Genomic DNA, 26,652 nt, shown 5'->3' with positions numbered 1-26,652 from the left:
TACCATTTTCAATTTTTATTGACTTTTTGGACAATTTCATTTCCAGTGTCATCCATATTTGTTTCACTTCTTGTAATGGTTTTTGCATAATCTTTCATATAAGGCTAGAATGATATAGACCAGGATTAGACAATGATGTCATATCTTTCAGGAAGTGTGCATCACCGTGGGGAAGAAAAAAAAAATTAACCACCCACTGCCATGAACTGAATGAGACGATTGAACATTTATCCACAGCATTGTACTGTACACCTGATCTCCTCGGGACTGTGACATCACCTCTGGGGTCTGGTTTATATCACTCTAGAGCTAAGGCTGATAAGAGGGCCATTGCTATGGTTACAGAACAATCTGCATAGCAACTGGAAGACAAAAAGGGACTGGACACTGACCCCCGGGTAGGTAGCTGGATGAGTAACATCACTAGACAGAAGACAGTTCATTGGCACAGAATGGTCTGCTCTTTTGCTTCCAAAAGCCATGAGTAGAGAGTTAAAAACTTCATTTTCAAAATGTCAAAAAAAAAGAAGTATGGAACAAGTATGGTACTTTAACAGTTAGTGTGTAGGGTATTAACTTCTGGAGCTCTAGTGTTGCAGTAGGATGATTACAGTACAATCTCCAAAAGCATCTGGCAGTTTGAGAGAGAGTGTGTGAAATAGTATATCTGTAGTGAATCACCCCTCCAAAAGCAAAAAAAAAAAAAAAGTTCAACAAATTAATAAGGCTGCATGATTACAACACATCACTACCTTGCCATACACCTCACAAACACAGTAACAAGCAGACAGGATGAAAGACTGGAGGACAGAACCACTCAGATGCAGCAATAAGACTGAGACCTGAATGAGATGACGTACACAGTTCCACGAGGAGAGTAGTTGAAAACAGACAGCTGGCCACCACGGTGGTCAAAGCTTCTTCAAATCAAAAGCTGAAAATGGACAGACGTGTTTTAAAATGTCCCCAGAGGTAAGTCAACTCCCTCCCTCCCCCCCAGCCCCACACACCCTGCAAAGGCAACTAAGGGGCAGCTCAGTAAACCTAAGAAGCGTTGCTTGGGTTCCCTTAACAGCGTTGGATTTGGTACCACATTTCCAATCATTATGAAATGTCAAGTCTCAGAAAACACTGAACGTCTACCTGAATATAGACATAGCCCAACAACCCAGCAATGTTTCTTATAATAAGTATAATTTGTTTTGTTTTTGTTACAGAAAGACCCATTACTGAATGCAAGAAGACACAAAGCTTAAGTTACAGGTCCAAATACAGTTTGGTTGAAAGCATTTCAGACTACACCGTAAAATCTACAAAAAGGCAAACCAAGTTATGTAGACAGAAGAGAGAAGCATGAAACATTTCCAGGACTGCAGAGACTTCTGTGGGGGAGGGGGGGTCAGCGGTCAGTCCAGGTCCATAGGGTTGGGGCAGGCGATGGAGGGGAAGATTGTGTCGTCAGGTGGAGGTGAGGGCCGTCTTTGTCTCCTTCGTAGCAGCACAGCTCTGCTCAGAAGCGCTTGGGTCCCCAGGGAGAAGCCTTGTTGGTGGCCGCCACAGGAGCCCCAAAGCTGGGGAAGTCCTCTGAACTGCTCATGTCTGGGGCCTGGAGAGAGAAAGAGACAGAGCGAGAGCAAAAACAAGTACATGTCAGTCATCGAATGACTGCATTCCAAAACAATGAGAAAAATTATTTTATAATAAGGACAATACACAAATGTAGCCTGGATCCCAGATCTGTGCTAAATACAATGACCACAGGAAAAAGTATGGCAAGACAGTACAAACAGATACGGGACCAGGCTAGCACAAACAAAAATGGCCAGATTTGTCAGAGAAAAATAAAAGATTCATCACCTCTCTCACCTTCTCACTGCCAGTTTGCCACGGTGCCTCCCTCACCACGAAGCCTTTGGAGGAGCCTCGCTCTCGTCCTCCCTCATCCATCGAGGACGCACCGCGGTCACCAGTCGGCTTCATGTACGTCATCTTAGATTCATTCTCATTCACGTCAGCCATCTGAAAACAGGTTTGATTTTTAAAACGCTTGAAGGTACTCAAAGGGAATCAGAAAGTGTGTTCAGTCAAATGAAGAACCAAATATTACCTTGGGGGGGGGTCTAGGTAATAATAATAAATGCCATTTAGCAGACGCTTTTATCCAAAGCGACTTACAGTCATGTGTGCATACATTCTACGTATGGGTGGTCCCGGGGATCGAACCCACTATCCTGGCGTTACAAGCGCCATGCTCTACCAACTGAGCTACAGAAGGACCAGGTAAATGCTTTGTCAATGATACAGGTCAATCAATAAACTGACCAATAAAAACATTGACCAGACAGAAGAAAGTGGTAAATACATCGGAGGATACGGAGAGCCGTGGTGGACACCAAGGGCCAAGAGGATTAAGTCAAATGGAGGATGCCCAAAATGGCTTTCAAAGCTCAGGGTGAAGTTTCCCCTATGTACAGATCAAGAATCAGCTTCCCTTCCTGAAATCCTAACCTTACCCATTAGTGTGTGGGGATCAGCATTTAGGGGTGCACCACTTTGATAAGAGTACTCACATATTCCTCTTCCAGGTTGAGGAGGTGGTCGATGGCTTCGTCCACCAGCTCAGGACGACCAGTAACAAACACCTGATTGGGGTCAGCAGCTCCGGGCTGGGGGAATCTCAGATCCACCTAAAAAACAGGAAGAAAAACTGATCATGTTATCTGGCCATTTAAAGTGGAGGTCCTATGTGATGTTCCACCAGAAACAAAAATAGCATTTTTTACATAACTATAAATACATTTACATATATATAAATACATTTACATATATATACTGTATTTAATATTAATGTATTTGTGTATATGTAAATGTATATATAAATGTATTTACATATACATAAATACATTTACAGTATATATATGTAAATTTATGTATTTAATATTAATGTATATAATGTATTTGTGTATATGTAAATGTATATATAAATACATTTACATATACACAAATACATTTACATATACACAAATACATATACACAAATACATATACACAAATACATATACATATACACGAATACATTTTACATACAAATACATTATATACATTAATATTATATACATTATATACATTAATATTACATATATATATTTTTTTTATTGATAAATTCTTGTCTTCTGTCCATTTCAAATGAAGCCAAAGAGGGGGTATTTTTATATGAATACTGAACGTACAGACCGAACGTACAGACCGAACGTACAGACCGAACGTACAGACCGAACGTACAGACCGAACGTACAGACCGAACGTACAGACCGAACGTACAGACCGAACGTACAGACCGAACGTACAGACCGAACGTACAGACCGAACGTACAGACCGAACACGTTGAATGGATTCCCAGAATCCAAAGGGACAAGGCAAGACTATCCTGTAAGATCTGTTCTCACAACCTTACCCAAGACAGACGAGCTTGCCCTGGACTAAAATCCTATTTCAATTGACAATGTTCATGGAGTATGCGTTTGAGTCCAAGACTGGGCTCTAGTTATCAGGGAAACTAGCCCACTGATAAAGCTCCCCCCTCACCTTGAACTCATCCATGATCTTGCGGATGCCCTTGCCACGGGCCCCGATGATACGGGCGTGGACGCGGGCGTCCAGGGTGATATCCTCGGAGATCATCTCCTCCAGCTCGTCCACGATGGCCTGGATGGCATCCCTGGCAGCTGTAGCCTTGTGCTCATACCCCGTGATGGTGATCTGGTCCTGGCAGGGGGGGTGTATACATGTCAGGACTATAGAAATTACATGAGGAAAACATCAAATTGAAGGCTCTCTCAATGAGCATTTCCTCAATTACTTGCATAAACACCCACCCCCCCTCAACCCCATTGGGAGAAGAACCAAGGCCAATCTCCTCTGACTTTCACCAACACTTTTTTTTTTTTTGCAAAGGACAAGTGTCTTGAGGACAGAAGACTTGACCACAGACTGTGTACCTGGTTGTCGTCGTTCTTGTCCGGGAACTGGATGTTGACGTCGTGTTCTGTGCGGATGTTGGTTATTATGGCCCCCTTACGGCCAATGATCTTGGGGTGATACTTAGGATCCACAGTGATGGTCAACTTGAAGCTCCTGAGGGACTGCAAAACGAATGACGAGTACAAAAACATCCCCAAGTCAGAACCACGTCACTCGTTCGCCTGGTCTTACAGCCGGTTTGGGGGCCCGAACGCCAGATGGCATAACAGTGACTCGGCAACAGACAGATACGACGCCAGACTTTGTAACTTGGGATTTGGACTTGCAGTCCAACACGTTTTAATACTGAATGGTTCTGAGATGTAGAAGAGCAACACTTACCCGATCCTCCTGCTCAGCAGTCAGCTCTTTAACGCGCTCCAGGAGACCCTCCTTAGCGCGGTCCAGGTGATTGGCCAAGCCAGTAATGGAGATTATGTCGGACTGCAGCTCAGGAGCAGGCACTTGAATATTAACCTGGCGGTGAAGGCATTAGTAAAAAAACGTATAATAATTTAAAAACATGTTGAATCAAACATCCAGACAGAAGACTGTATCCTGAATGAGTCCCATTTCAGCTACTCCACTAACAACAATTTTTTTTTTTTTTTTAAGTGACAATGAAACTACTCTTACGTACCTCAAACTCATCCATCATCTTACGAATTCCACTTCCTTTCTGGCCAATAATGTAACGGTGAAGCTCAAAAGAGACTTCCACTTCAGTGGTGACAGGGACCAAAGCCTGAGGAAGAAAGGTAGTGAAACAAGTTGAAATACACATTTAAAAAAATAATATAAAAAAAACACTGCTCTATACGAGTCACAACCTCCGTAAAGAGAGTTAACCGACAGTACACAGACAGACAATTTCAAAATGTTAAAGAAGAGGAGTGACCTTGAGTGCCCCCACAGCAGCCTCGCATCGCTCCTTGCGGCCAGAAAGCACGATGACGTCACACTTCTTCGGTGCAGTGGGATCCACAGGTGCTGCAGGTTCTTCAACCATCTCTCCGTTAGCCTCTCCATTCTCCTGCACTGCAGCCTCGGCCGGGGGAGCTGATTAGAGAGAATGAACCAGGCAGTTGGAAAAGCAGAAATCTGAAAGACTTGCTTCAAAACAACCTCAGAGAGACACATCTCTTAACAATCTAGGATCATTACATTTAGGTCATGTAGCAGGCGCTTTATCCAGAATGTCTTACACAGTGCATTCAACTAAACAAAGAAACTAAAGTAGATTAAAACCATACATCAGTTATTGCCTGTAAAATCTTGAGCGCTGATCTTAAACTAGTCAAAACTGATCCCATATCAGCACTCCTTTGCCTGTAAAGTCTTGAGCGCTGATCTTAAACTAGTCAAAACTGATCCTATATCAGCACTCCTTTGCCTGTAAAGTCTTGAGCGCTGATCTTAAACTAGTCAAAACTGATCCTATATCAGCACTCCTTTGCCTGTAAAGTCTTGAGCGCTGATCTTAAACTAGTCAAAACTGATCCTATATCAGCACTCCTTTGCCTGTAAAGTCTTGAGCGCTGATCTTAAACTAGTCAAAACTGATCCCATATCAGCACTCCTCGAACTCTGAATTACTGCCCCGAGAACAACAGGGTGCTGTACCCGGTGGGCCTCCTTTCCCCGGGCCGTCCACGCGCTCAGGGAATTTAATCTGCACGTTGTGGTCCCTGGTGATGCCCTGGATACGGGAACCTTTGGGTCCCATGATGGACCGGTGGAACTTCTGAGGAATCACACACTCCATGGTCACCTGGGCATCCTGGAGACAGAGGAGGAGGACCGTTAGCCAATCAGAGAGGACAGGCTAGTTATGACATGGGCATCATGCTACTGGGTGAACGAGACTAAAAGATTGATACATCCTTATGTCCCCGGGGACGAGTCTTTTGAGGCAGTCCCTTTTGAGGCAGTCCCACCTGAGACTCCCCCCCCCCCAGTGGGGTCACCAGTGTTCTATGTTAATAATAATAATATTATTATTATTATTGTTCTATGTTAAATCTAGTGTGACTGTGTTCCCATCAGGAGTGACACCAAAGACCTGTGGCGAACACAATCGACAACCTCTGCATCAAGACCGTTGCTTTCTGAGGTATCTATACACACACCACACACTGAACAAAATAATATATTAAAAACAATAGTTTTCCTTACGCACAAAAAGCTCCTCAAATTCTGTGCACTAATTTCTTAATATCCCTATTAGTGAACATGTCTCCTTTGCCAGGATAATCCATCCACCTGACAGGTGTGGCTCATCAAGAAGCTGATTAAACAGCATGATCATTACATAGGTGCACCTTGTGCTGGGGGACAATAGACCACTTTAAAAATGTGCAGTTTTTTAAAAATAAACACACAATGCCACAGATGTCAAGTTGAGGGCACGCCTTCAAACTAGTTTAGAGAAATTGGCAGTACGTCCAACAGGCCTCGCAAACGCAGACCACGTGTCTGGTGTCATGTGGGCGAGCGGTCTGTTAACAGAGTGTCCCATGGTGGCAGTGGGGTTATGGTATGTGCAGGCATAAGCCGCTGCCACCACCTCATGTTTCAGCATGATAATGCACGGCCCCAGTCTCAAAGGATCTGTACACAATTCCTGGAAGCTATAATTGTCCCAGTTCTTCCATGGCCTGCATCAGACATGTCCCCCCATTGAGCATGTTTGGGATGCTCTGGATCGACATGTACGACAGAGATTCCTGACAATATCCAGCAACTGTACAACCATCGAAGAGTGGAACATTTCCACAAACAGCCTGATGAAGGAGATGGTGGTCCCACCAGAAACTGACTGGTTCTGATCCACAACCCAACTTTATTTAAAGGTACAGTACATCTATGACCAACCTGATGCATATCTATTCCCAGTCATGTGAAATCGATTAGGTCCTAATAAATTTTATTTCATATCGGCCGATTTCCTTATATTGAACTGTAACTCTGAACAAAAATTTAAATACAACAATTTCAGTGTAAATGCCAGCTGAAAAGTACTAGTGGTCAGGTTTTGGCCCCAGTTAAAAGCAGGTCCACGGAGGCCATGGCCTTGAGAGAGACTGGAGCTGGGCCGTGGAAGTAGAGTCAAAAGGACAGCCCTTTTAGGTAAAACACTGAGGCAAGCCTCCAGTGGGAAAAACCGGACATAAATAAGTTAAAACCCTGTGAACTCACCAGGTCCTCAATGATCTCCAGCATGCGTTTCTTGGCTGCCTCCACGCAGTCTTTGGCTCCCTTCAGAGTGACCTTGTCACTGTTGGTACCGCTCCTGGGGAAGCTCACCATCACGCCGCCGTACTCATCAGCAATGTCCCTCAGCACCTGCCCACGGCGAGCCACAAAGTACCGGTGGTGCTTGGGGTCCACATTCATTACATCCTCCACCACGTTATCCTGAGGGATGACAAGCAAGCACGGGGTTTAATATTCAAAATGTGTCAAACAAAACACAGTGAGTGTATAATTTAAAGTTTGGGGTCAGTATCAAAATGACAGTTTCCTTACACTAAAAATGACAAAAAAAATACACAGGAGAATGATTCTGCTGAAAAACACAAGTACGTAACATCAATACAAAACAATGCTGTCAGGAGAATCTTTTGATAGGGGGAAAAAAAGGAGAAATTGACTAATCAAATCAACAAAATGTATTGATAATCTTAAAAAGGTCTTTACCAAGCTCTTGATGAGTTCCTCCAGTTCCTTCTGGGCCTCTCTGACGGCCTCCTCTGTCCCCACCACGGTGATCAGCTCCTGGTCCTCGTCGTCAAGTGTCGGGAAGATAATCCTGGCTCCAGTACTGTCACGTACTTTACGGATGTTACCACCTCCTTTACCGATCAGGAACTTATGGTACTCTGGCTTGGCCTTCAGCTCAGCCGTGTGACTCTTGGTTTGCTAAGGGAAAGAGAGAGAGAGGAAACATAATGGTGGAGCTGGTTAGTTCAGTTTACTTCTTTAAAAAAAAAAGTGTACATGGACTACTGACGACCAGGTTTGGGATTAGGGTGACCACGTCCCAGATTGTACCGGGACAGTCTCGCATTTTTGTCTCTTTATCCCCCCTACCAAACAATTATGTGCTGTGTTTTACCAAATTATTATTTTTTTTTTTAATTGTCGTCTCAGGTGTCGGTTTCAATTATAGGTGCAACTGTCCCAGAGTTCCTGTTAGAGGACTGATAATCATCATAAGGAAACACGAAGAGACCGGCAGTAGAGTGAGTGACGTAGTGTATAGTGGTTTATGGTCATCCAACCACTAACACAGTTAGGAAGGTTGTTCAGGAAGGGTCCAGTATTGAGTTGTGTTGAGGCGGTGCAGAGTTCTGACCCGTTGTCTGTGTCCAACTATAGAACCGACTATTGAGGGTTTGAGACTCCACAGCCTGTGATTGGCTGACCAGGTCAGCCAATCACAGGCATGGGAGTGTTCTAGAAGGGCCCTTGGCAACCCCCTAACAATGCCAGAGGTCCAAAACCAGGGGCTGGTAGCCTCTGCTGGGCTGGAGAGTTTCTATCTAAAGTTTGTGGCTGTGTGTCCCAGGGCCAGAGAGGGTTTTTAAACAAGGCCATATGTCCCGTACTTCATTCAGACATTCCAACCGGTGTCGTGTGCGGCCATGTTGTGCTTAAGACCAGATACATCTTAAGGAAGTGGTGCGGGTGAGGTTTAACACTGGTCCAATCGTCGTTGAGATCTGATATTCTGGGCAGCGCAAGATGACACGTAGACCAATGTCATATCGTCAACCAATCACATTTGTCAAATCCTCTCAGCTAAACTTTGAGGACCGCTAACTACTTACAAAAAGTGTGCTTCAAACGAATAACTACCATAGTAAGTAGGCCTAAGTAGCTGTAGCCTTATTAGACAAAGAGAAGGTAATTTCACCACACTTTGTAGCCTCTCAATGAGCATTAGTTGCTCATTCAACATACTTGCATCTCAACCCAGTTAAAAAATCCTACCAGTTTTACATTCCTTGAGACCAACCAGAATTATTACTGTGGCTAAATATTCCCAAATTTGTATAGAACAGCCAGTCTCATTTCTGCATCACTGAATTTTGCACTTCAAAATCATCCCATATTTGGGCATTTTAAAATGTGGTCACCCTAGTTGGGATGAATTCTATTTCAATTGCTTTTTAGTGAAGGAAAATTGGGACTTTCAGTTTACATCCTGAAACTGAACCCAACTCATGACAACCATAGCTAAAATGAACAAAGAAAAACTAACCTGGTCCTCAACCTACTGATAAGTAAAGCCTAAATAAGATAACAGGCTCAAACCTTATCCTGGGCCAGAGAGAGCAGCTGTTTCTTCGCCTTCTCCACCTCCTCAGCAGGGCCCCTGATGGTGACCGTGTCGATGCCGGAGCCCTCGATGGGGAAGTGGATATGGACGCCGCCACACTCTTCCATGATGGAACGGACGAAACGGCCCTTAGAGCCAATCAGGGAGTTGTGCAGCTTTGAGGGGATGGACACCTCCATCTCTGTAATGTTTGCCTGGGTGGGAGGGACAATCGCGACATATGTCGTTCATTGGGCACAGAACGGAAACATGGTTTCATAAGGAGAGAGAGAAATTAGAAACGTACGAACATTCTATCCTTATCGGCATTACCATAGAAGAAGAACACAGGCCATCTTAGAAGGCAATCATCCTGAGAAAAGCCAGTAAGTTACCAGTTCTTTCTGGATAGACAGGATACGGATTCTTGCGGCCTCACAGTTTTCCTTCTTGCCTGTGATGACTATCATCTCAGAGTTGCTGTTCTCGGCAGGCAGGTCAATCCGGGTGTTCGTTTCCTCACGAATCTGGAAATGTAAGGAATTACTTTGTCAGGTAATACCATTTCCTCCCCCCTTATTTTAAAAAAGAAATTGTAAAAGAACTGTCCCCCAAACGAAGTTTAAATTCATAATCCTATATTAAATGAGAATATACCTTCTTGATGTTGGCGCCACCTTTCCCAATAATGTTCTTGTGGAATTGTTTGAAGATGGGAACTGAGAGAAAGAAGCCATTCTCCACCTGAAAAATAAAAAGACAAATCAATCATAGTTAAAACAGCAAAGCAAGATGTTCAATACACGTAAGAGCCATCAAATCATACCGACTCAAAGTACTTCAACAGCATAATGTCTTGAAAGCCAAATGTACTTAACACAATTACACTAACCTCATGCAATATAAAAAAATATATATATATATTTTTTTTTTTAAAGTTAAAACCTAGAGAGTCGATCGTTGAGACGTTTTGTTTCATGGATCTACTACATACCATGTCAGCAACCATCTTCGCCATGAACTTGGAGCATTTCTCCACCTCATTTCTTGGACCACGCAACTGAACGATGTCACTCTTCGCTGCCGGGTCTGGGAAGTTGATGATGACCTGCAAAATCGACACATTACTACTTTATGTACAGCGTGGAAAATTTTAAATATATACCTTCTCATAAAATATATATTTTAAGTGCTCATCCTAACCAAAATGAACATAGTGGTTTCCTGTAACTATACAGCAAAATGTTATAGCTGTATAAACTGAAGCATTTTATAGCATTTACCAGAGCCATACATGTACAGCTAGTCTAAATATATGGATCTGGCACACATGATCGTCATGGCTTCTAAGGCTGTGTTTAAAAATCAGCCCGATTCTGAGCCCCCCCCACCCCCTAATTGGTCTTTTGAGCCATAAAATATATCTATATCTATATATCCTGCTCTTAATAATTGGGCCAAAGAGCAGAATTGTACTGCCTGTGTAAATACAGCCTTGCTGACTGAAGTCTTACTGAGCCACGGTCTACGGAGTCATCATCGGGTGTGTTGCCACGGCAACATGGTTTGTGACTCACCTCAGGGAACTTGTCACGAACGTCCTTAATCTTCTCCCCTTTTTGGCCAATGATGGCTCTGTGAAAACGCTGTTCAATGATCAGGTCCTTTGTACGCTCGTTCTCCTGCACGAGAGAGACGAAAAGGTTGAGGGACAACTCCCACGGGGACATTTATGGTGACGAGAGAGAGAGAGAGAGAGAGAGAGAGAGAGAGAATCGTGATACTCACCATGCGCGACGCTAGCTCAAGCAGCTCCTTACTGGCTTCCTGAACCCCCTGGGGATCTCCCTCGATGCGAATCAGGTGGCTCTTCTCGTTGTCAGGGGGGATACGCACAGACACCTTGTGCAGATCTTTGATGCGGTTTACTGAACAGGGCAGGAGAATAAAGTTACCCACCATTTAGTAATACGCTAAATAGCTTAAAATACATTTGTTTATCTTTGTATTTAACATTTACTCGCCCCAAAAAAAAAAACTATAAAAATATATTTAAACTATAACTTACTGTTGGCACCACCCTTCCCAATCAGGTGTCTGTGGAATCTGGGGTCCACACTAATCTCCAAATAATCCATGCGGCTCACCTAGAAGGGGAAAGGAAATACAATCATTCATTTGATGCCGTGTTTAACTACCAAGTCCTAAAACCAAGGAAACCAGTGTGGTTTACACAGTCTGTCGTTGGGACAATGAAACAAAACTAGGCCTAGACTCAGATTAAGTCTAACTCTTTAACTACAAAGCTAAAGCTCAAGGGATACTCTCCATTGAATGCGCTTTAGCCCAGTAATCTAATAGGCATAATCTGGGTTTTGGTAAACGGATGTCTGCTTGGAGCGGTCGAGGCTAGCCCGGTCGAGGATAGCCCGGCCCGTCTGTAATTCGGACGGTCTTTACCAGGTCAGTGACGATGGCTTCCATCTGACTCTGCACCATCTGCATGTCTTTGGTGGGGCCTTCCAGGGTGATCTTATCCTCGCCCTCAGTGAACTCAATGTGCACCTGCAATACACAGAGAAAACACCAAGTCAGACAGTGAGCTGCATCCCCCTCTGGAACACACGCGCCACACACACACACAAACCTTGGGCATTTGCTGGGTAATCTTGGCCAGGTTCTGCCCCTTCTTGCCGATGATGAATCGATGAAGCCAGGAAGGAGCTTCGACTGAGGATACAGTATAGCTGTTGGCCTGGGAAACACACAAACAGGGTCACGTTTAGAAACCGAGAATCCATTGAGGTCATGGGACATCCTCTTGGACCAGAGGCCCTGAAAAGGTGCTATATGGTTTTCACATTAGTCATTTAGCCTTATATTTTATTTTAATTTTATTTATAGGAGAGCTACTTACAAATCAGTACATTCAACTAAAGTAAAAAAATTCACATTGCAAGTAAAACCTTTTAAAAAATATATTGCATCTACCTTGGACTAAACGTCAGTGAATGCCAGGCCCAGCCAGGCCGTGTGAAAGGTGCTGCGTATAGGGGTAATGTATATCTACCATGGCCCCAACTTCAGTGAGGCCTGTATAGTACGTACTGTGTAGTAGTAGTGTGTGTTGCAATGTGTAACACATCTACCTTTGCGTAAACTTCAGTGAGAGCCTGACCCAGCCGGTCTGGCTCCCCGCGCAGGATGACTGTCTCAGAGTTGCTGTCTGGGGGTGGGATCTCGACCGAGACGCCAGTTTTCTCCAGGATCTCCTGCAGGGTGTTTCCCTTGGGGCCGATCACGTACTTGTGCTGAGATTTCTTCACCTCTACCGCGATGGTGGTGGCATTTTTCTGCTGGGAGAAAGGGGTGAAAAAAAAAAAAACTGGAAATTAGTGTGAAGATCAAAGCGTAACTTGGTGCATTTGACTGTTACAAATATAACATTTTGAATATGTATTGATCCCAAGTCGAATAAAATGTCAAGACGGAAAAGGAAGAGACAGTCGTGCCACTGACACTAGTAGGATCCTTCACAAGACCTCAGATTACCGAGACAACTGAAGCCACTTCCTGGTGCCCTGGGGCTACATGACATCATTTCATACATGTTAAACTCAATCATTCCTGTTTAGCACAATTTTAGCTAAGAGGACATAACGGTTGAAGTCTGAAGTTTACATACACCTTAGCCAAATACATTTAAACTGTGTTTCACAATTCCTGACATTTAATCCTAGTAAAAATTCCGTCTTAAGGATCACCACTTTATTTTAAGAATGTGAAATGTCAGAATAGAGAATAATTTATTTCAGCTTTTATTTATTTCATCACATTGCGTCATGCACAAAGTAGATGCCCTCACCAACTTACCAAAACTATAGTTTGTTAACAAGACGTGTGTGGAGTGGTTGAAAAACGAGCTAATGACTCCAACCTAAGTGTATATAAACTGAATTCAACTGCAGCTATACCTTCCCCTCCAATCACCTTCATAGCAATTGTAATATTTGTCATGAAGCAGGTTCAAAGAGACCATAACATTTCATATTAAAATGCTGTTAAAGAGGACAGAGCATAGACCTACACACCTTCCCCTCGTAAATCTTCTTGATCATAGCCACAGCAAGGGCCACCTGCTCTTTCTCCCCAGTAATGACGATCTCCGTCTTATTGACGCTGGGTGGGGGGACGTTGATGCGGGCTCCTGTCTCCTGCATCATATCTGCCACCAGCTTGTTGTAGGCACCAGTGATGAAAGGGTGGAACACCTTGTCAATGTTCACCCTCTCCACAGCACGCTTGTCCTGGAGGGGGGGGGGGACAGAGAGTAGACAGTCGTCAATTAGGTTGTCCAACACGTCGGACTGATATAACATTTCACAAACTGAACTGGCTCGCTTCCAAACCGTGTTCACGGCAGTGTAATAACAGCGAGGCTAGCGTTAGTGCTATAGGGGCATGTTCATTAAGTGGGGTGGTTAACTTCAATGGCAGAAATTATAAAAAGATACCTTTTTTTTTTATCTAAAACTAACAGCCTGAAGTAGAAAAATGTTGTGCCGCAAAGGATTCCATGGCGAGTTAAAGAGGTCATTATGGGATAGTTAACTTAGCGAGCGGAGAGTAGTTCTGAACGATGACACTAGAGCGATTCACTAGGTAACTGATACGACACCAGGTTGGCTACCTGCTCGGCAGAGATGAGCAGAATCTCGTGCTTGGCCTTCTCCAGGCCCTCCTTGGTGCCAGAGATCTTGATATGGTTGCTGGGGTCATCTGGTCTTGGAATCTGGATCTTGGTGGCAGTCTTGAGCTCCAACTCCTGCAGCTTCTCCCCGTTCTTGCCGATGACAAAGCGATGGTGTTCTTTGGGGATTGCCACAGTAGCTGAAGCCTGGTGTAAAACAAATATATATATATTTTAAAAGCAAAATTAAGGAAAATAGGTTTATAAACCTAAGTTAATATTACCACAAAGGTAAATAAATAAAAGTAACCGTGTATGAATTCATATTGAAATGGGATGACTCGTTTCATTTTTATTCATTTAGCCATGACAGTCCACTCAGTAAGAATTGACACCCCCCCCAGGGAGTCATGAGGTGGGGGCCTCAAAACCACACACTAATAGTAGAACAATTGGGAAATCACAAAGGATCAGTCTAAACGCATCTCTGATATATACGCTGTAACCTACACTGTTATAATGAATACAACAGCCAAATAAGGGCTAAACATGAACTCAACCCAGCTACACTGACCTGAGTCTGCAGTCGGGACACCAGCTACACTGACCTGAGTCTGCAGTCGGGACACCAGCTACACTGACCTGAGTCTGCAGTCGGGACACCAGCTACACTGACCTGAGTCTGCAGTCGGGACACCAGCTACACTGACCTGAGTCTGCAGTCGGGACACCAGCTACACTGACCTGAGTCTGCAGTCGGGACACCAGCTACACTGACCTGAGACTGCAGTCGGGACACCAGCTACACTGACCTGAGACTGCAGTCGGGACACCAGCTACACTGACCTGAGTCTGCAGTCGGGACACCAGCTACACTGACCTGAGTCTGCAGTCGGGACACCAGCTACACTGACCTGAGTCTGCAGTCGGGACACCAGCTACACTGACCTGAGTCTGCAGTCGGGACACCAGCTACACTGACCTGAGTCTGCAGTCGGGACACCAGCTACACTGACCTGAGACTGCAGTCGGGACACCAGCTACACTGACCTGAGTCTGCAGTCGGGACACCAGCTACACTGACCTGAGTCTGCAGTCGGGACACAATCTCCTTGCGGGCTTTCATCACTGCGTCCAGTTTCCCAGACACCATGATGGACAGGCCCTGGTCTTTAGCCATGGAGAGTTCCAGGTGGGCTCCAGTCTTATGCATGATGTCCACACAGACCTTCGCCTGATCTCCTTCACCGAACTGGTTGATGTCCTTGTACTTGCGCTCTTCCAGAGGAACGTGGAAAACCTATAGCGAGAGTCATAAGTTAGCAGAGAGCAAACATCACATGTTTGAATAGACTTGTTTTAAAGGTCTACACACCCAGGTTTACCAAAGGCAGAAGGAAGAGTTATTTGCTACAACAAACATGGCGTCGTGTCCCAACTGGTATCCCTATTCCCTACATAGTGCACTACTTTAGACCACAGCTCTATGGGCTCTGGTCAATAGTAGTGCACTATATGGAATTAGGGATACCATTTGCTACAGCGACAGTTTCTTACTCCTCTGATGGAACGAAGTATTGCGCAAACGCTGCAGCTACCTGGGCGACGACAGAGGGCCGCAGCTACCTGGGCGACGACAGAGGGCCGCAGCTACCTGGGCGACGACAGAGGGCCGCAGCTACCTGGGCGACGACAGAGGGCCGCAGCTACCTGGGCGACGACAGAGGGCCGCAGCTACCTGGGCGACGACAGCAGCTACCTGGGCGACGACAGAGGGCCGCAGCTACCTGGGCGACGACAGAGGGCCGCAGCTACCTGGGCGACGACAGAGGGCCGCAGCTACCTGGGCGACGACAGAGGGCCGCAGCTACCTGGGCGACGACAGAGGGCCGCAGCTACCTGGGCGACGACAGAGGGGCGCAGCTACCTGGGCGACGACAGAGGGGCGCAGCTACCTGGGCGACGACAGAGGGGCGCAGCTACCTGGGCGACGACAGAGGGGCGCAGCTACCTGGGCGACGACAGAGGGGCGCAGCTACCTGGGCGACGACAGAGGGGCGCAGCTACCTGGGCGACGACAGAGGGGCGTAGCTACCTGGGTGATGACAGAGGATTTGAGGGGCCGGATCTTGGAGGTCCAGGCATTGACTGGTTCCTGGGTCCCCTCGGGTGAAGCAGCCTTCTCAGGCAGCGGAGGGAAGGCATCCTTGTAGGCTGGGGCCTCCTCATCTCCAGCAGAACTAGACCCTGTGTCAGAACCATTAGAAACAAGCCACCATATATTTTTTTTAAACTCACTGACTACGAGTGTCTGATAAATGACAGGTACATTATCAGTTAAGCAACAAGACATGAGTTGTGTTTAGGTATACGGCCTTCCTCTGACACCACCTTGTGTAGAGGTCCTGGATGGCAGGAAGCTTGGCCCCAGTGATGTACTGGGCCGTTCGCACTACCCTCTATAGTTGATAACTGAAGGCCAGACTACTCTACCCAGAGGAACAAATAAAAACCAACTCACCACCTGCCTGCTCTGCAACGAGCCCCGAGCGGTGCTCGTTGAAGCTTTCCTGCGTAAGTACAGCGACTGAGCTCATGGTCGAAATCCCACGTTTACACGGAGTACGAGTGTGTCACTAGTAAAGGAAAAGAGGACATCGTTAAATCAGGGTTAAACATTTTTTTTAAGCCTGCATAGCAAAGACATGACAGACTCAAAAAGGGAAAGATCATTAAAATCATTGATGTCTTTATAAAGGCCTTGTCTCATGGCTATGAAATACAATAAACCATGAAAACAAATAAACCACTTATAGTTAAGGGTTAAAATATATAGTAGTACAAAAACACATTTATCAGCTTGAATGGACTTTGATGTTAGGCCCCACGGTCTTATCTGCCGTTATCAAAAGAAGCCATGCCTTTCCAGGAGGGATAATCTATGTTCTAGCTATTACCTATTTCACACGTCAACACTTTCTTTGAATGTCTTGACAAATAGCTTTAGTGCACAGATTAGGCAAATGTAGCATAACCAAGAGGACAAACCGACTCATTGCAGTAGCAACATGTGATGTTGACACTACACACTGATCTCTGTTCAGTTCAGCATTTCCCACACTAAATGTTAAGGTTAGGATTGGGGGGGGGGGGGTGAACCTAAAGGCCAGCTGATCAGGGGGTGAACCTAAAGGCCAGCTGATCGCGATATTAATCTGGTGTGGATGGTTTCAATTTACCGTCCAAAACGCATTGTACGCAGCAAGCAACACAGCCAATGGACCGGTTTGTATCTTTAAAAATAATAATAATAATAATTCTCCATTCAGGTTGCAAAAGCGTCAATTTCCTCCTCAACTAGATTTAATGGCGAGAAGGAAATTTAAAATATTGGAAAAATGTGTACTTTCTTAATGAAACGCCATTTCCGCCACCATGTTAGTGGCTAATGCTACTTCCTGATGCTGCGCCCTACGTTCAGCAAAAGGTAAACAGACTGCTGCAACCCGATTGGCTGACCACGATACACAACATACGAAACTAGCATTCCTAGGCATTAGCCACTTTATCACGGCGATGGAAAATTGTGTTTTACACAAAGAATGCATATTTCACCCGCCCTTTTAAAATATCTAGTTAAGGAAGAAATTGACGCCATTACAGCCCAACTGGAGAAAGTCCTATGTTTAAACCTGTCCACGTGAGATACGAGTGCATTTCCGGCTGCATGCAATTCATCTGGACAGTAAGATGGAAACTAATCAAAATTGACATCTGCCTGCCTCTGGGCTAGGGGAGGGAAAGTGGATCCTAGATCTGTACCTAGGGTAAACTTCACCACTACCTACATGAACAAATTACCTCGACTAACCTGTACCCCCGCACATTGACTAGGTACCGGTAACCCCTGTATATAGCCTCTTATTTTATCATGTTACTTTTCTTTTTACTGTATTTCATAAATATTTTCTTAACACTTCATGAACTGCACTGTTGGTTTAAGTGCTTGTAAGTTACCATTTCACAGTAAGGTCTACACTTGTTGTATTCGGCACTTGACAAATACATTGATTTGAACAACTAAGTTGGCCTAGGCCTTTCTAAGCTGGGTGAATGAGCTTTCCAAGGTTAAGAGGATTTCCCCACTGACCCGTTCAGTTCATCCACCCACTGGAGCTTCCCCTAGGTACAGATCTAGGATCAGCTTCCCCCTCCCCAGTCCTAACCAAGTAGATCAGACTGGACCCTTAGCACATGCGCTAGGTGTAGGGTGAAGTTGTCCCAAGACACTCCTCTTGGGGCAGTTTTGTACTTTTCCCACCAATGTTTAGGATTTGGCAAGGGGGGGGTGACCCCTGAGAACATTCACTAGACTATTCCTCTGCAAACTGCAAAATTGTTTTGCTTCAAATGAATGAGAAGCAGTGGGGGGCGGGGACTTCATACCATCAAAATAGAATCAAACCAATCACAGAACATCTACTTGAATGGGAAGATCCAATCAGTGATCCAACCAAGAGCCAACCAGTCAGTGGAGGTGGTGCCTGGGATCCTTAGCATGGCGTTAGTATGGGGCGGCAGGGTAGCCTAGTGGTTAGAGTGTTGGACTAGTAACCGAAAGGTTGCAAGTTCGACTCCCCGAGCTGACAAGGTACAAATCTGTCGTTCTGCCCCTGAACAGGCAGTTAACCCACTGTTCCTAGGCCGTCATTGAAAATAAGAATTTGTTCTTAACTGACTAGCCTAGTAAAATAAAAAAGGTACAATTTTTTAAAAAGCACAGCACAGTCAGTGGAGGTGGTGTCTGGGATCCTTAGCATGGCGTTCGTACAGCTGTTTTCACATGCTTTCCAGAGCAGCACCCTTTAAGGGGCCTCTTCCTCCTAGGCTAGGCATCTTTAAGGCTGAGCAGGCCGAATCAGTGGTGCGACAGCACAGTGAACTACATTACAGCCCAGGAAAGCCATACTGGTTTAACATGGAGCAAGAAAAACAGCCTTGCACGAAAAATGTAAAACGTTGAAAAGATTTCACAAAGTAGACTACTGAAGTGTTTCAAACCTCTAGAAAGATTATTTGAGAATGTTATACAGTCAAAAGTTTGGACACGTAAAAAAAAATTATGAAACCCTTCAATGAATACATTGTAGAATAGTGAAGACAAAGCTATGAAATAACAAATGGAATCATTTACACCCCCCCCCTTCTCCTATTGTCTGGATGACAGCTAAGCACACTCAACCAGCTTCACGAGGAATGCTTTTTCAGTCTTGAAGTTCAACATATGCTGAGCACCTCTTGGCTGCTTTTTCTTCACTCTGTAGTCCAACTCATCCAAAACCATTTCAATTGGGTGTAGGTCAGGTGATTGTGGAGGCCAGGTCATCTGATGCAGCACTCCACCACTCTCCTTGGTCAAATAACCCTTACACAGCCTAGAGGTATATTTTGTTTTATTGAAGCGCAAACCAGATGGGATGGCGTATAGCTGCAGAACGCTGTGGTAGCCATGCTGGTTAAGCATGCCTTGAATTCTAAATAAAAATCCCAGAGTGTCACCAGCAAAGCACCCACACTTCCTCCTCCATGCTTCACGGTAGGAAACACACATTCAGAGATCCATTCACCTACTCTGCATCTCACAAAGACAGCGGTTGGAACCAAAAAGCTCAAATTCGGGCTGACCAAAGGACAGATGTCCTTTGCTCGCGTTTCTTGGCGCAACCAAGTCTCTTCTTATTATTGGTGGCATTTAGTAGTGGTTTCTTTGCAGCAATTCAACCATGAAGGCCTGATTCACGCAGTCTCCTCTGAACAGTTGATGTTGATATCTGTCTGTTACTTGAAGTGTGTGAAGCATTTATTTGGGCTGCAATTTCTGAGGCTGGTAAACTCTAATGAACGTATCCTCTGCAGCAGAGGTAATTCTGGGTCTTCCTTTTCCTGTGGCGGTCCTCATGAGTCAGTTTCATCATGGCGCTTGATTGTTTTTGCGACTGCACTTGGAAGAAACTTTCAAAGTTCTTGAGATTTCCCAGATTGACTGACCCCCATGTCCTAAAGTAATGATGGACTGTTGTTTCCCTTTGCTTTATTTGAGCTGTTCTTTCCATAATATGGACTTGGTCTTTTAACAAATAGGGATATCTTCTGTACACCACCCCTACCTTGTCACAACACAACTGATTGACACAAATGCATTATTAAGGAAAGAAATTCCACAAAGTAACTTAAGGTACACCTGTTAATTGAAATGTCATGAAGCTAGTTGAGAGAATACCAAGAGTGTGCAAAGCTGTCATCAAGGCAAAGGGTGGCTACTTAGAAGAATATCAAATATATTTTGGTCACTACATGCTTCCATATGTGTTATTTCATAGTTTTGATATAGTCACTATTATTCTACAATGTAGAAAATAGTTAAAAGAAAGGAAGAACCCTGGAATTAGTAGGTGTGTTCACCTACTTGACTGGTACTGTATACACTGATTCAAAGTATTGCAATGAAATCCAGATAAATCTGACAAGCATCTAGTTTGTGATTGACCCAAGAATATATAGCCTGCCACCCCCCCCCCCCATCTAGTATTCAAAAAGTAAATTGTCAGCTTCGGATGTTTCATTACCGAGCCAGTGGATGTGGCCAACAAGGCCATCTATTCCACGGTCTTCCATTTGAAAACTGCAGGTTAGAAGGGACTGCAGCATGGCTATAATTAAGAGCTTAGAGTAGTGTCAGTTCTTACCAGCTAAATGGTCAGTTACCAGATAATCCGTCCTGTAAAGCTGCCTGTTCGTGTCAGCCTGCCAGCTTTTGCCTGAAAAGCACAATAAATAAATAAAACATACTGGTATTCACAACAGACAGTCAGGTGATAATCTAGTCATTGAATGTCCAGTATTTTAAGTGGTATATTCAAATGTGAGGATTTATGGGGTGGGAATTAAACCAAGCTTTGACATAATTAATGGCTGGAGGGATCCCCTATAGAAGTAGCTAGCATACAAATCTGGGCCTACTTGCTTGAAGGTAAAATGTAGTTTAGAAATAGATAAAAAACCAAACATATTGTTGTTTGATATTAGATCATTGGGAGGTATTATATATTCTACTACTAGACTTGGCCAGCTTTGTCATATTATCCTAATGAGGTGTACGTTGATACCTATTCCAGTGAGGACCACAGACTCCATTCAATTTGGCCTTTAAAATCTAATGCTAAATGAACCTTATTCATATAAAAACAGGTATTTATTGAACTTTAACCCCTAGTTCGTCAACCGTGATAGATTTAACGTGTTGGTGTTTTACAGCTGAGAAGCTAAACAAGACATAGCCTGCTAACGTTTAGCTAGCCCACTGGCCTACTTCTCTAGCTTAGTTAGCTGGCTAGCGTTGAACCAAAAAAACAAACAAAAATACATAATTACCTAACTAAAAAGAAATCAAACGATGTGGAAAATGTGATAGACTATAACACGACAACAGATGAATGTATATAAGGTAGCTAGCTAACCGACCATGTTAAATAGATAAGCCAATATTCCCTGGTTCCCACCACCTCGGCTCGAAAACTGCGTCGACAAATGGACGAAAAAACAAAAACACATCTAAATAAAAATAAAAAATAAACGTTATTTGCGAAGTATTATTTAAAAATATATATTTTAAGAAATAAAAAAATAATTGCATTCCAATAAAAAATAAATAAAAAAAATTAAAAATATATATATAAATGTAAACGCCCTATTGCGTTTTGGGTTTGCGAGACATTACTTTAGTGAAAAACTTTGTGTCGTCGCGTTAGTTTCCTTGGTAATAAAACGGGAATAAAACTTGGACCGTCCGCGGTAATGACACGTAGCTGCAGTGCTAAGCGGCTAACTAGCTCCGGAGGCTAACAACCACTGAAACTCATTATTAAAAATATAATAACATTTTTTTTTAAAGAAACATTGAAATCGAGAACAGTGTTAAGGTCTTACATGTTATTTCTTTTTTTTCTTTTTTCTTTTATTAATCTAAAAAATATAAAAAATGAAATGATAGCTACATAGATTCTCCCATTTTAATACGGAAACGTTAGCATCCATAATAAAAAAAAGCTACACAAAGTCCACGTAGGCATTAAAGGCAGCCGAACAAGGGCAGAAATGACATGGAGTCGACTCAGGCCAGAGCACATTTTTCCTTTTAACACAGTCATAATATTTCACTGCGTCCTCGACAAAAAAATAAAAAATAATCAGCCCCTCCAAATTGGGCTAAATGTCGACGGTAAAATAAATGAGCACATCGTCTTTAATGTTCCTCGTACACGTTACATTGTGAAACAATTTCTTAGCTACTTACTCGTGTTTATGTTCTCGTCTGCCCTGGGTGGTGCAGAAGCTGTGCTGAAACTCCACTGGCGAGAAGGTGGAAGTGTAGGCCGAAGGAGGGCTATATACCTGCACCACCCTCCAATCCTATCCTCTAACGTCACGCCAAAGAGCCTCTGATTACAGATCACACATTTGTCATACAGTGAGAAGAAGGGGGGGGGGGGGGGAGAAAAAAAATATATAGTATATTTTCATTGTAACACTTTCACTATGACTACATTTGATTATGATTTGATCGTTGTGGTGTATATATCTGAAAATGTTTCAGTTTTATACCGAATTATTTTTTATTTTTTTGTAAATGCTACAGCTTGAGAAATCAAACACACATGATTAAACTCTTGACGAAAGATGACGTTTCTTTTTTTCTTTTTTGTCGCTATTTCTGATGCGGTAACTTGTAGCCGAAAATGCGATGAGTGACTGTAACAAGTATTCTCAGCTGACATTTCATGTGTTTTGAAACATTGTAGCCAACGATGTGTCGTTTTAAACCAGTTGTTACATTGTTGTTGCTCTGTCGCAGATAGTTAACCCCCAGTCCTCGGTCGATGATGTGGCTATAGGATTCAATGAAGCACTCGATGACGCCTTTCGTATAATCAAATGTACACGTATGCATTTTACTTTTTTTTTTTTTTTTTACTTTACATATCTGTGCTTTAAAATGAATATCTATTTTTTGATAGTCCAACTCATTAACATTTCCTTATAAATACGCCATTATAAATGAAGGATAAATGAATGAATGACGAATAAACCTTTTGGACAGATACGTTCTGACAAATAAGTATTGACAATTATCGGCGCCTTAGCAATGGAGCAAGTGGGCTGCATCCCACTTCCAAAATAGGGGTGCGAACGTGTGTTTTTGCTCAACCACTTTTTTTTTTTTACCAGAAAATTATGATCCATTTGGTAGCCAATTTTCAATGACAGGTAATAATTTGAGCCAGTCCGTATTAAAATACATATGTCCATTTTATATACAGGGTTGAGTCGGTTACTTTCTAAATGTAATATGTTACTAGTTACTATAATATACTAGTTACCTGTTCAAGTAATCAGTAACACCATTTTTGGATTACCCAGACTCAGTAAAGTAATCTGATTACATTCCGTTACTTTTAGATTACTTTCCCTTTAAGAGGCATTAGAAGACGACATAAATATATGTTACCAATTGAACGACATCTATTTGCAGGATGAATCAATGTTAAAGTTTACATAGCTGGCCTTATATGGATGTTACATTTTACTTCATGGGTTGGTTATGTAGGCTTCTTCTAACCCATCGCTTTCTACTACATATAATAATACACTTAAATTACAGTAGAAATCAGAAGTTTACATACACCTTAGCCAAATACAGTTTTTCACAATTCCTGACATTTAATCCCAGTAAAAAAAAGTCCCTGTGTTAGTTCAGTTAGGATCACCACTTTATTTTAAGAATGTGAAATGACAGAATAATTGTAGAGAGAATGATTTATTTAAACTTTATTTCTTTCATCACATTCTCAGTGGGTCAGAAGTTTATGTGCACTCAATTAGTATTTGGTAGCATTGCCTTTAAATTGTAACTTGGGTCAAATGTTTCGGGGTGCCTTCCAAAGCATCCCACAATACGTTTGGTGAATTTTAGCCCATTCCTCCTGACAAAGCTGGTGTAACTGAGTCAGGTTTGTAGGCCTCCTTGCTCGCACACACTTTTCCAGTTCTGCCCACAAATTTTCTATAGGAATGAGGTCAGGGCTTTGTGATGGCCACTCCAATACCTTGACTTTGTTGTCCTTAAGCCATTTTGCCGCAACTTTGGAAGTATGCTTGTCAGGATTTGGCCAGGGTTGTTCCGGTTTTTGGTCACTAGATGCCCCCATTGTGCCTTTTGACCTTTTGTTGTCCCTTGATCCCCATTATTATTTGCACCTGTGCCTCATTTCCCCTGATTGTATTTAAACCCTTTGTTTTCCTCTGTTCTTTGCTCTGTGTTTGTATGTTAGCACCCAGCCCTAGTACTCTGAGAACTCTTGTTGATCCCGGTGGACTCTTGTGGAATTCTGTTTTTTTTGTTCTTGTTTGTTTGTTTTTTGAGTATCTTTTGAGGCTTTTTGTGCTTTACCTTCCACCTTGTGGATTTACTTTTTTTGTCTTGGAGGATTACCTTTGTTCTTGTAGGATTCCTTTTGAGGTTGTGGAGTTACATGTTTTCCTGAAGAACTTCACTTTTTACTTCATTAAATACACCGTCTCAAGTACTGCTGTGTCTGCCTCATCTTCTGGGTTCTGCCGACTATTCGTGGCTCAGTTGGTTAAGTGACTGTTTCTCACTCCAGAGACCCGGGTTCGTAACTGGGTCCTGACAGAAACACAGAGCCTAAAATGAACCCAGAGGCAGCCAGTTCCCAGGACCTTGTTGCCATGCTGTCCCACCACCAGGGGACTGTCCAACGCCACGAAGCCGCCCTGGTTCAGCAAGAGGCCTTAATGGCTAGACATTCTCATCTTCTGTCGGAGATGCTGACTTCCATAAAGCAGATATCTGATCGACTTACCCCGGCAACAGTTCCCGTCCCAGTACCTCAGATTCACGTACCCATGGCAGTTAACCCTCTGGCTGAACCTCGTCTTCCACCTCCTCAACGGTTCTCAGGTGATCCAAGTGCTTGTAAAGGGTTTCTCACCCAATGTTCTCTCTCCTTCGAGCTGCAATCCTTGTTGTTCCCCACCGACCGGTCTAAGATCGCATATATCATCACCCTGCTGTCGGAAAAAGCCCTGGCCTGGGCTACTGCTGTGTGGGATGCCCATAGTTCCTGCTGTGCCAGCTACTCTGCCTTTGCTGAGGAATTCAAACGAGTGTTTCAAGGCCCAAGCAGTGGTCCTGACTCAGCCAAACAGCTCCTGACTCTCCACCAAGGTCGGCGCAGCGTGACGGACTATGCCATCCAGTTCCGCACGGTGGCAGCAGCGAGTGGCTGGAACAACGAGGCGCTCACGGTGTGCTTTCTGAAAGGCCTTTCCGACACTATCCAAGATGAACTGGCCACTCGGGAACCACCGGACAATCTCGAGTCCCTGATCAAGTTGGCCTCACGCATTGACCAGCGTCTGAGAGAGAGAGAACTCAACCGTAGACCTCTAGCCCCTATCAGTCCCAGCTCCGAGTCCCCACCTTTATCCTCGCTGGCTCCACCGGAACCCATGCAGATTGGACGCATCTCCCAGGCTGAGAGAGACCGCCGGATGAGGGAGCGACGCTGTCTATATTGCGGCAAACCGGGCCATTTCCGTTCCACGTGTCCCGGGCTCCAGGGAAACGCTCTGTCCCGTACAGACCGGGGGGAACTGTAACAGGAAACATAACCTCCTCCCATCCGTCCAACTCCCGTCTGCTCATTCCAGTCACCCTTTCCTGGGACAACCACAAGCTTCACCTTCAAGCCTTGGTAGACTCTGGAGCCGCAGGTAACTTCATGGATGGTGTCTGGGCGAAGGAGAATGGCGTTCCCTCTGAACCTCTAAGTGACCCCATGAGGGTTACTACATTGGATGGAAGCCCTTTGGGATCTGGACTTGTCACTCATGTCACTACCTCCTTGCGACTTTCAGTTTCACAACACCAGGAATTGATGAACTTTCATTTGATCTCCTGTTCCGAGTTCCCTCTCGTCCTTGGATACCCCTGGCTTCACAGCCATAACCCTCACATCGACTGGTCTGTGGGCACTATCAAGCAGTGGGGTCCTACGTGCCAAGCTACTTGTATTTTCCCGAATTCCCGAGTTCTACTCCCGAGTCTTTAGAATCCATCGACCTGACCCGAGTTCCCGAGTGTTACCATGACCTCAAACTGGTATTTAGCAAACAGAGGGCCACCATGCTACCACCCCATAGACCTTATGATTGCCCCATCAAACTGTTTCCGGGCACTTGCCCTCCCAGGGGTCGGATCTTTTCCCTATCTCCACCCGAACGAGCTGCTATGGATACCTACATCAAGGACGCTCTGGAAGCAGGCCTCATGCGTCCATCCACCTCCCGGCGGGAGCAGGGTTTTTCTTTGTGGCCAAGAAAGACGGTGGATTACGTCCTTGCATCGACTACCGGGGACTCAATGCCATAACCGTCCGTAACCGTTACCCGCTACCCCTTATGGCCACAGCCTTCGAGCTGCTCCAGGAAGCAGTTGTTTTCACTAAGCTTGACCTGCGGAACGCATACCATCTTGTG

At 44.2% G+C, this 26,652-nt stretch overlaps 1 protein-coding gene across 4 annotated transcripts; it reads right to left on the bottom strand.

Annotated features, from left to right (window-relative positions):
• Nucleotides 1-22,479, bottom strand: hdlbpa (high density lipoprotein binding protein a). 4 transcript variants are annotated; one of them, XM_046299962.1, is made up of 28 exons: nucleotides 22,388-22,479; nucleotides 20,781-20,852; nucleotides 16,556-16,670; nucleotides 16,130-16,281; nucleotides 15,119-15,334; nucleotides 14,035-14,241; nucleotides 13,436-13,651; nucleotides 12,494-12,700; nucleotides 11,992-12,099; nucleotides 11,805-11,909; nucleotides 11,413-11,491; nucleotides 11,133-11,272; nucleotides 10,922-11,026; nucleotides 10,339-10,452; nucleotides 10,002-10,088; nucleotides 9,740-9,871; nucleotides 9,341-9,559; nucleotides 7,721-7,942; nucleotides 7,220-7,438; nucleotides 5,645-5,801; nucleotides 4,920-5,080; nucleotides 4,662-4,766; nucleotides 4,364-4,498; nucleotides 4,000-4,143; nucleotides 3,587-3,766; nucleotides 2,571-2,687; nucleotides 1,858-2,019; nucleotides 1-1,606 (listed from the first exon to the last, which is right to left on the bottom strand). In XM_046299962.1, the coding sequence occupies exons 3-28, from the start codon at nucleotides 16,629-16,631 to the stop codon at nucleotides 1,511-1,513; spliced, it is 3,861 nt and encodes a 1,286-aa protein (XP_046155918.1). In that variant the 5' UTR covers nucleotides 16,632-16,670; nucleotides 20,781-20,852; nucleotides 22,388-22,479; the 3' UTR covers nucleotides 1-1,510. The 4 variants fall into 4 exon arrangements, with proteins under 4 accessions (XP_046155918.1, XP_046155920.1, XP_046155919.1 ...); XM_046299964.1 differs by having other exon boundaries at nucleotides 1,867-2,019; XM_046299963.1 differs by having other exon boundaries at nucleotides 12,494-12,697.
• Nucleotides 22,480-26,652: the final 4,173 nt, after the last annotated feature.

The sequence above is a fragment of the Oncorhynchus gorbuscha genome, linkage group LG15, assembly GCF_021184085.1.
Source record: "Oncorhynchus gorbuscha isolate QuinsamMale2020 ecotype Even-year linkage group LG15, OgorEven_v1.0, whole genome shotgun sequence".
NCBI lineage: Eukaryota > Metazoa > Chordata > Actinopteri > Salmoniformes > Salmonidae > Oncorhynchus > Oncorhynchus gorbuscha.
The sequence above is the reverse complement of the archived record's forward strand: the minus strand, read 5'-3'. Positions and strand labels throughout refer to the sequence as shown.

Excerpts from the sequence above, each read along its gene's own strand:
- hdlbpa (XM_046299962.1), bottom strand. The coding sequence starts at position 16,631 with ATGAGCTCAGTCGCTGTACTTACGCAGGAAAGCTTCAACGAGCACCGC. Across the intron at positions 12,701-13,435 it reads AGAAGATTTACGAGGGGAAG|CAGAAAAATGCCACCACCAT; the intron begins GTGTGTAGGTCT and ends CCTTTCTCCCAG. Across the intron at positions 5,081-5,644 it reads GGGGAAAGGAGGCCCACCGG|CTCCCCCGGCCGAGGCTGCA; the intron begins GTACAGCACCCT and ends CTCTCTAATCAG.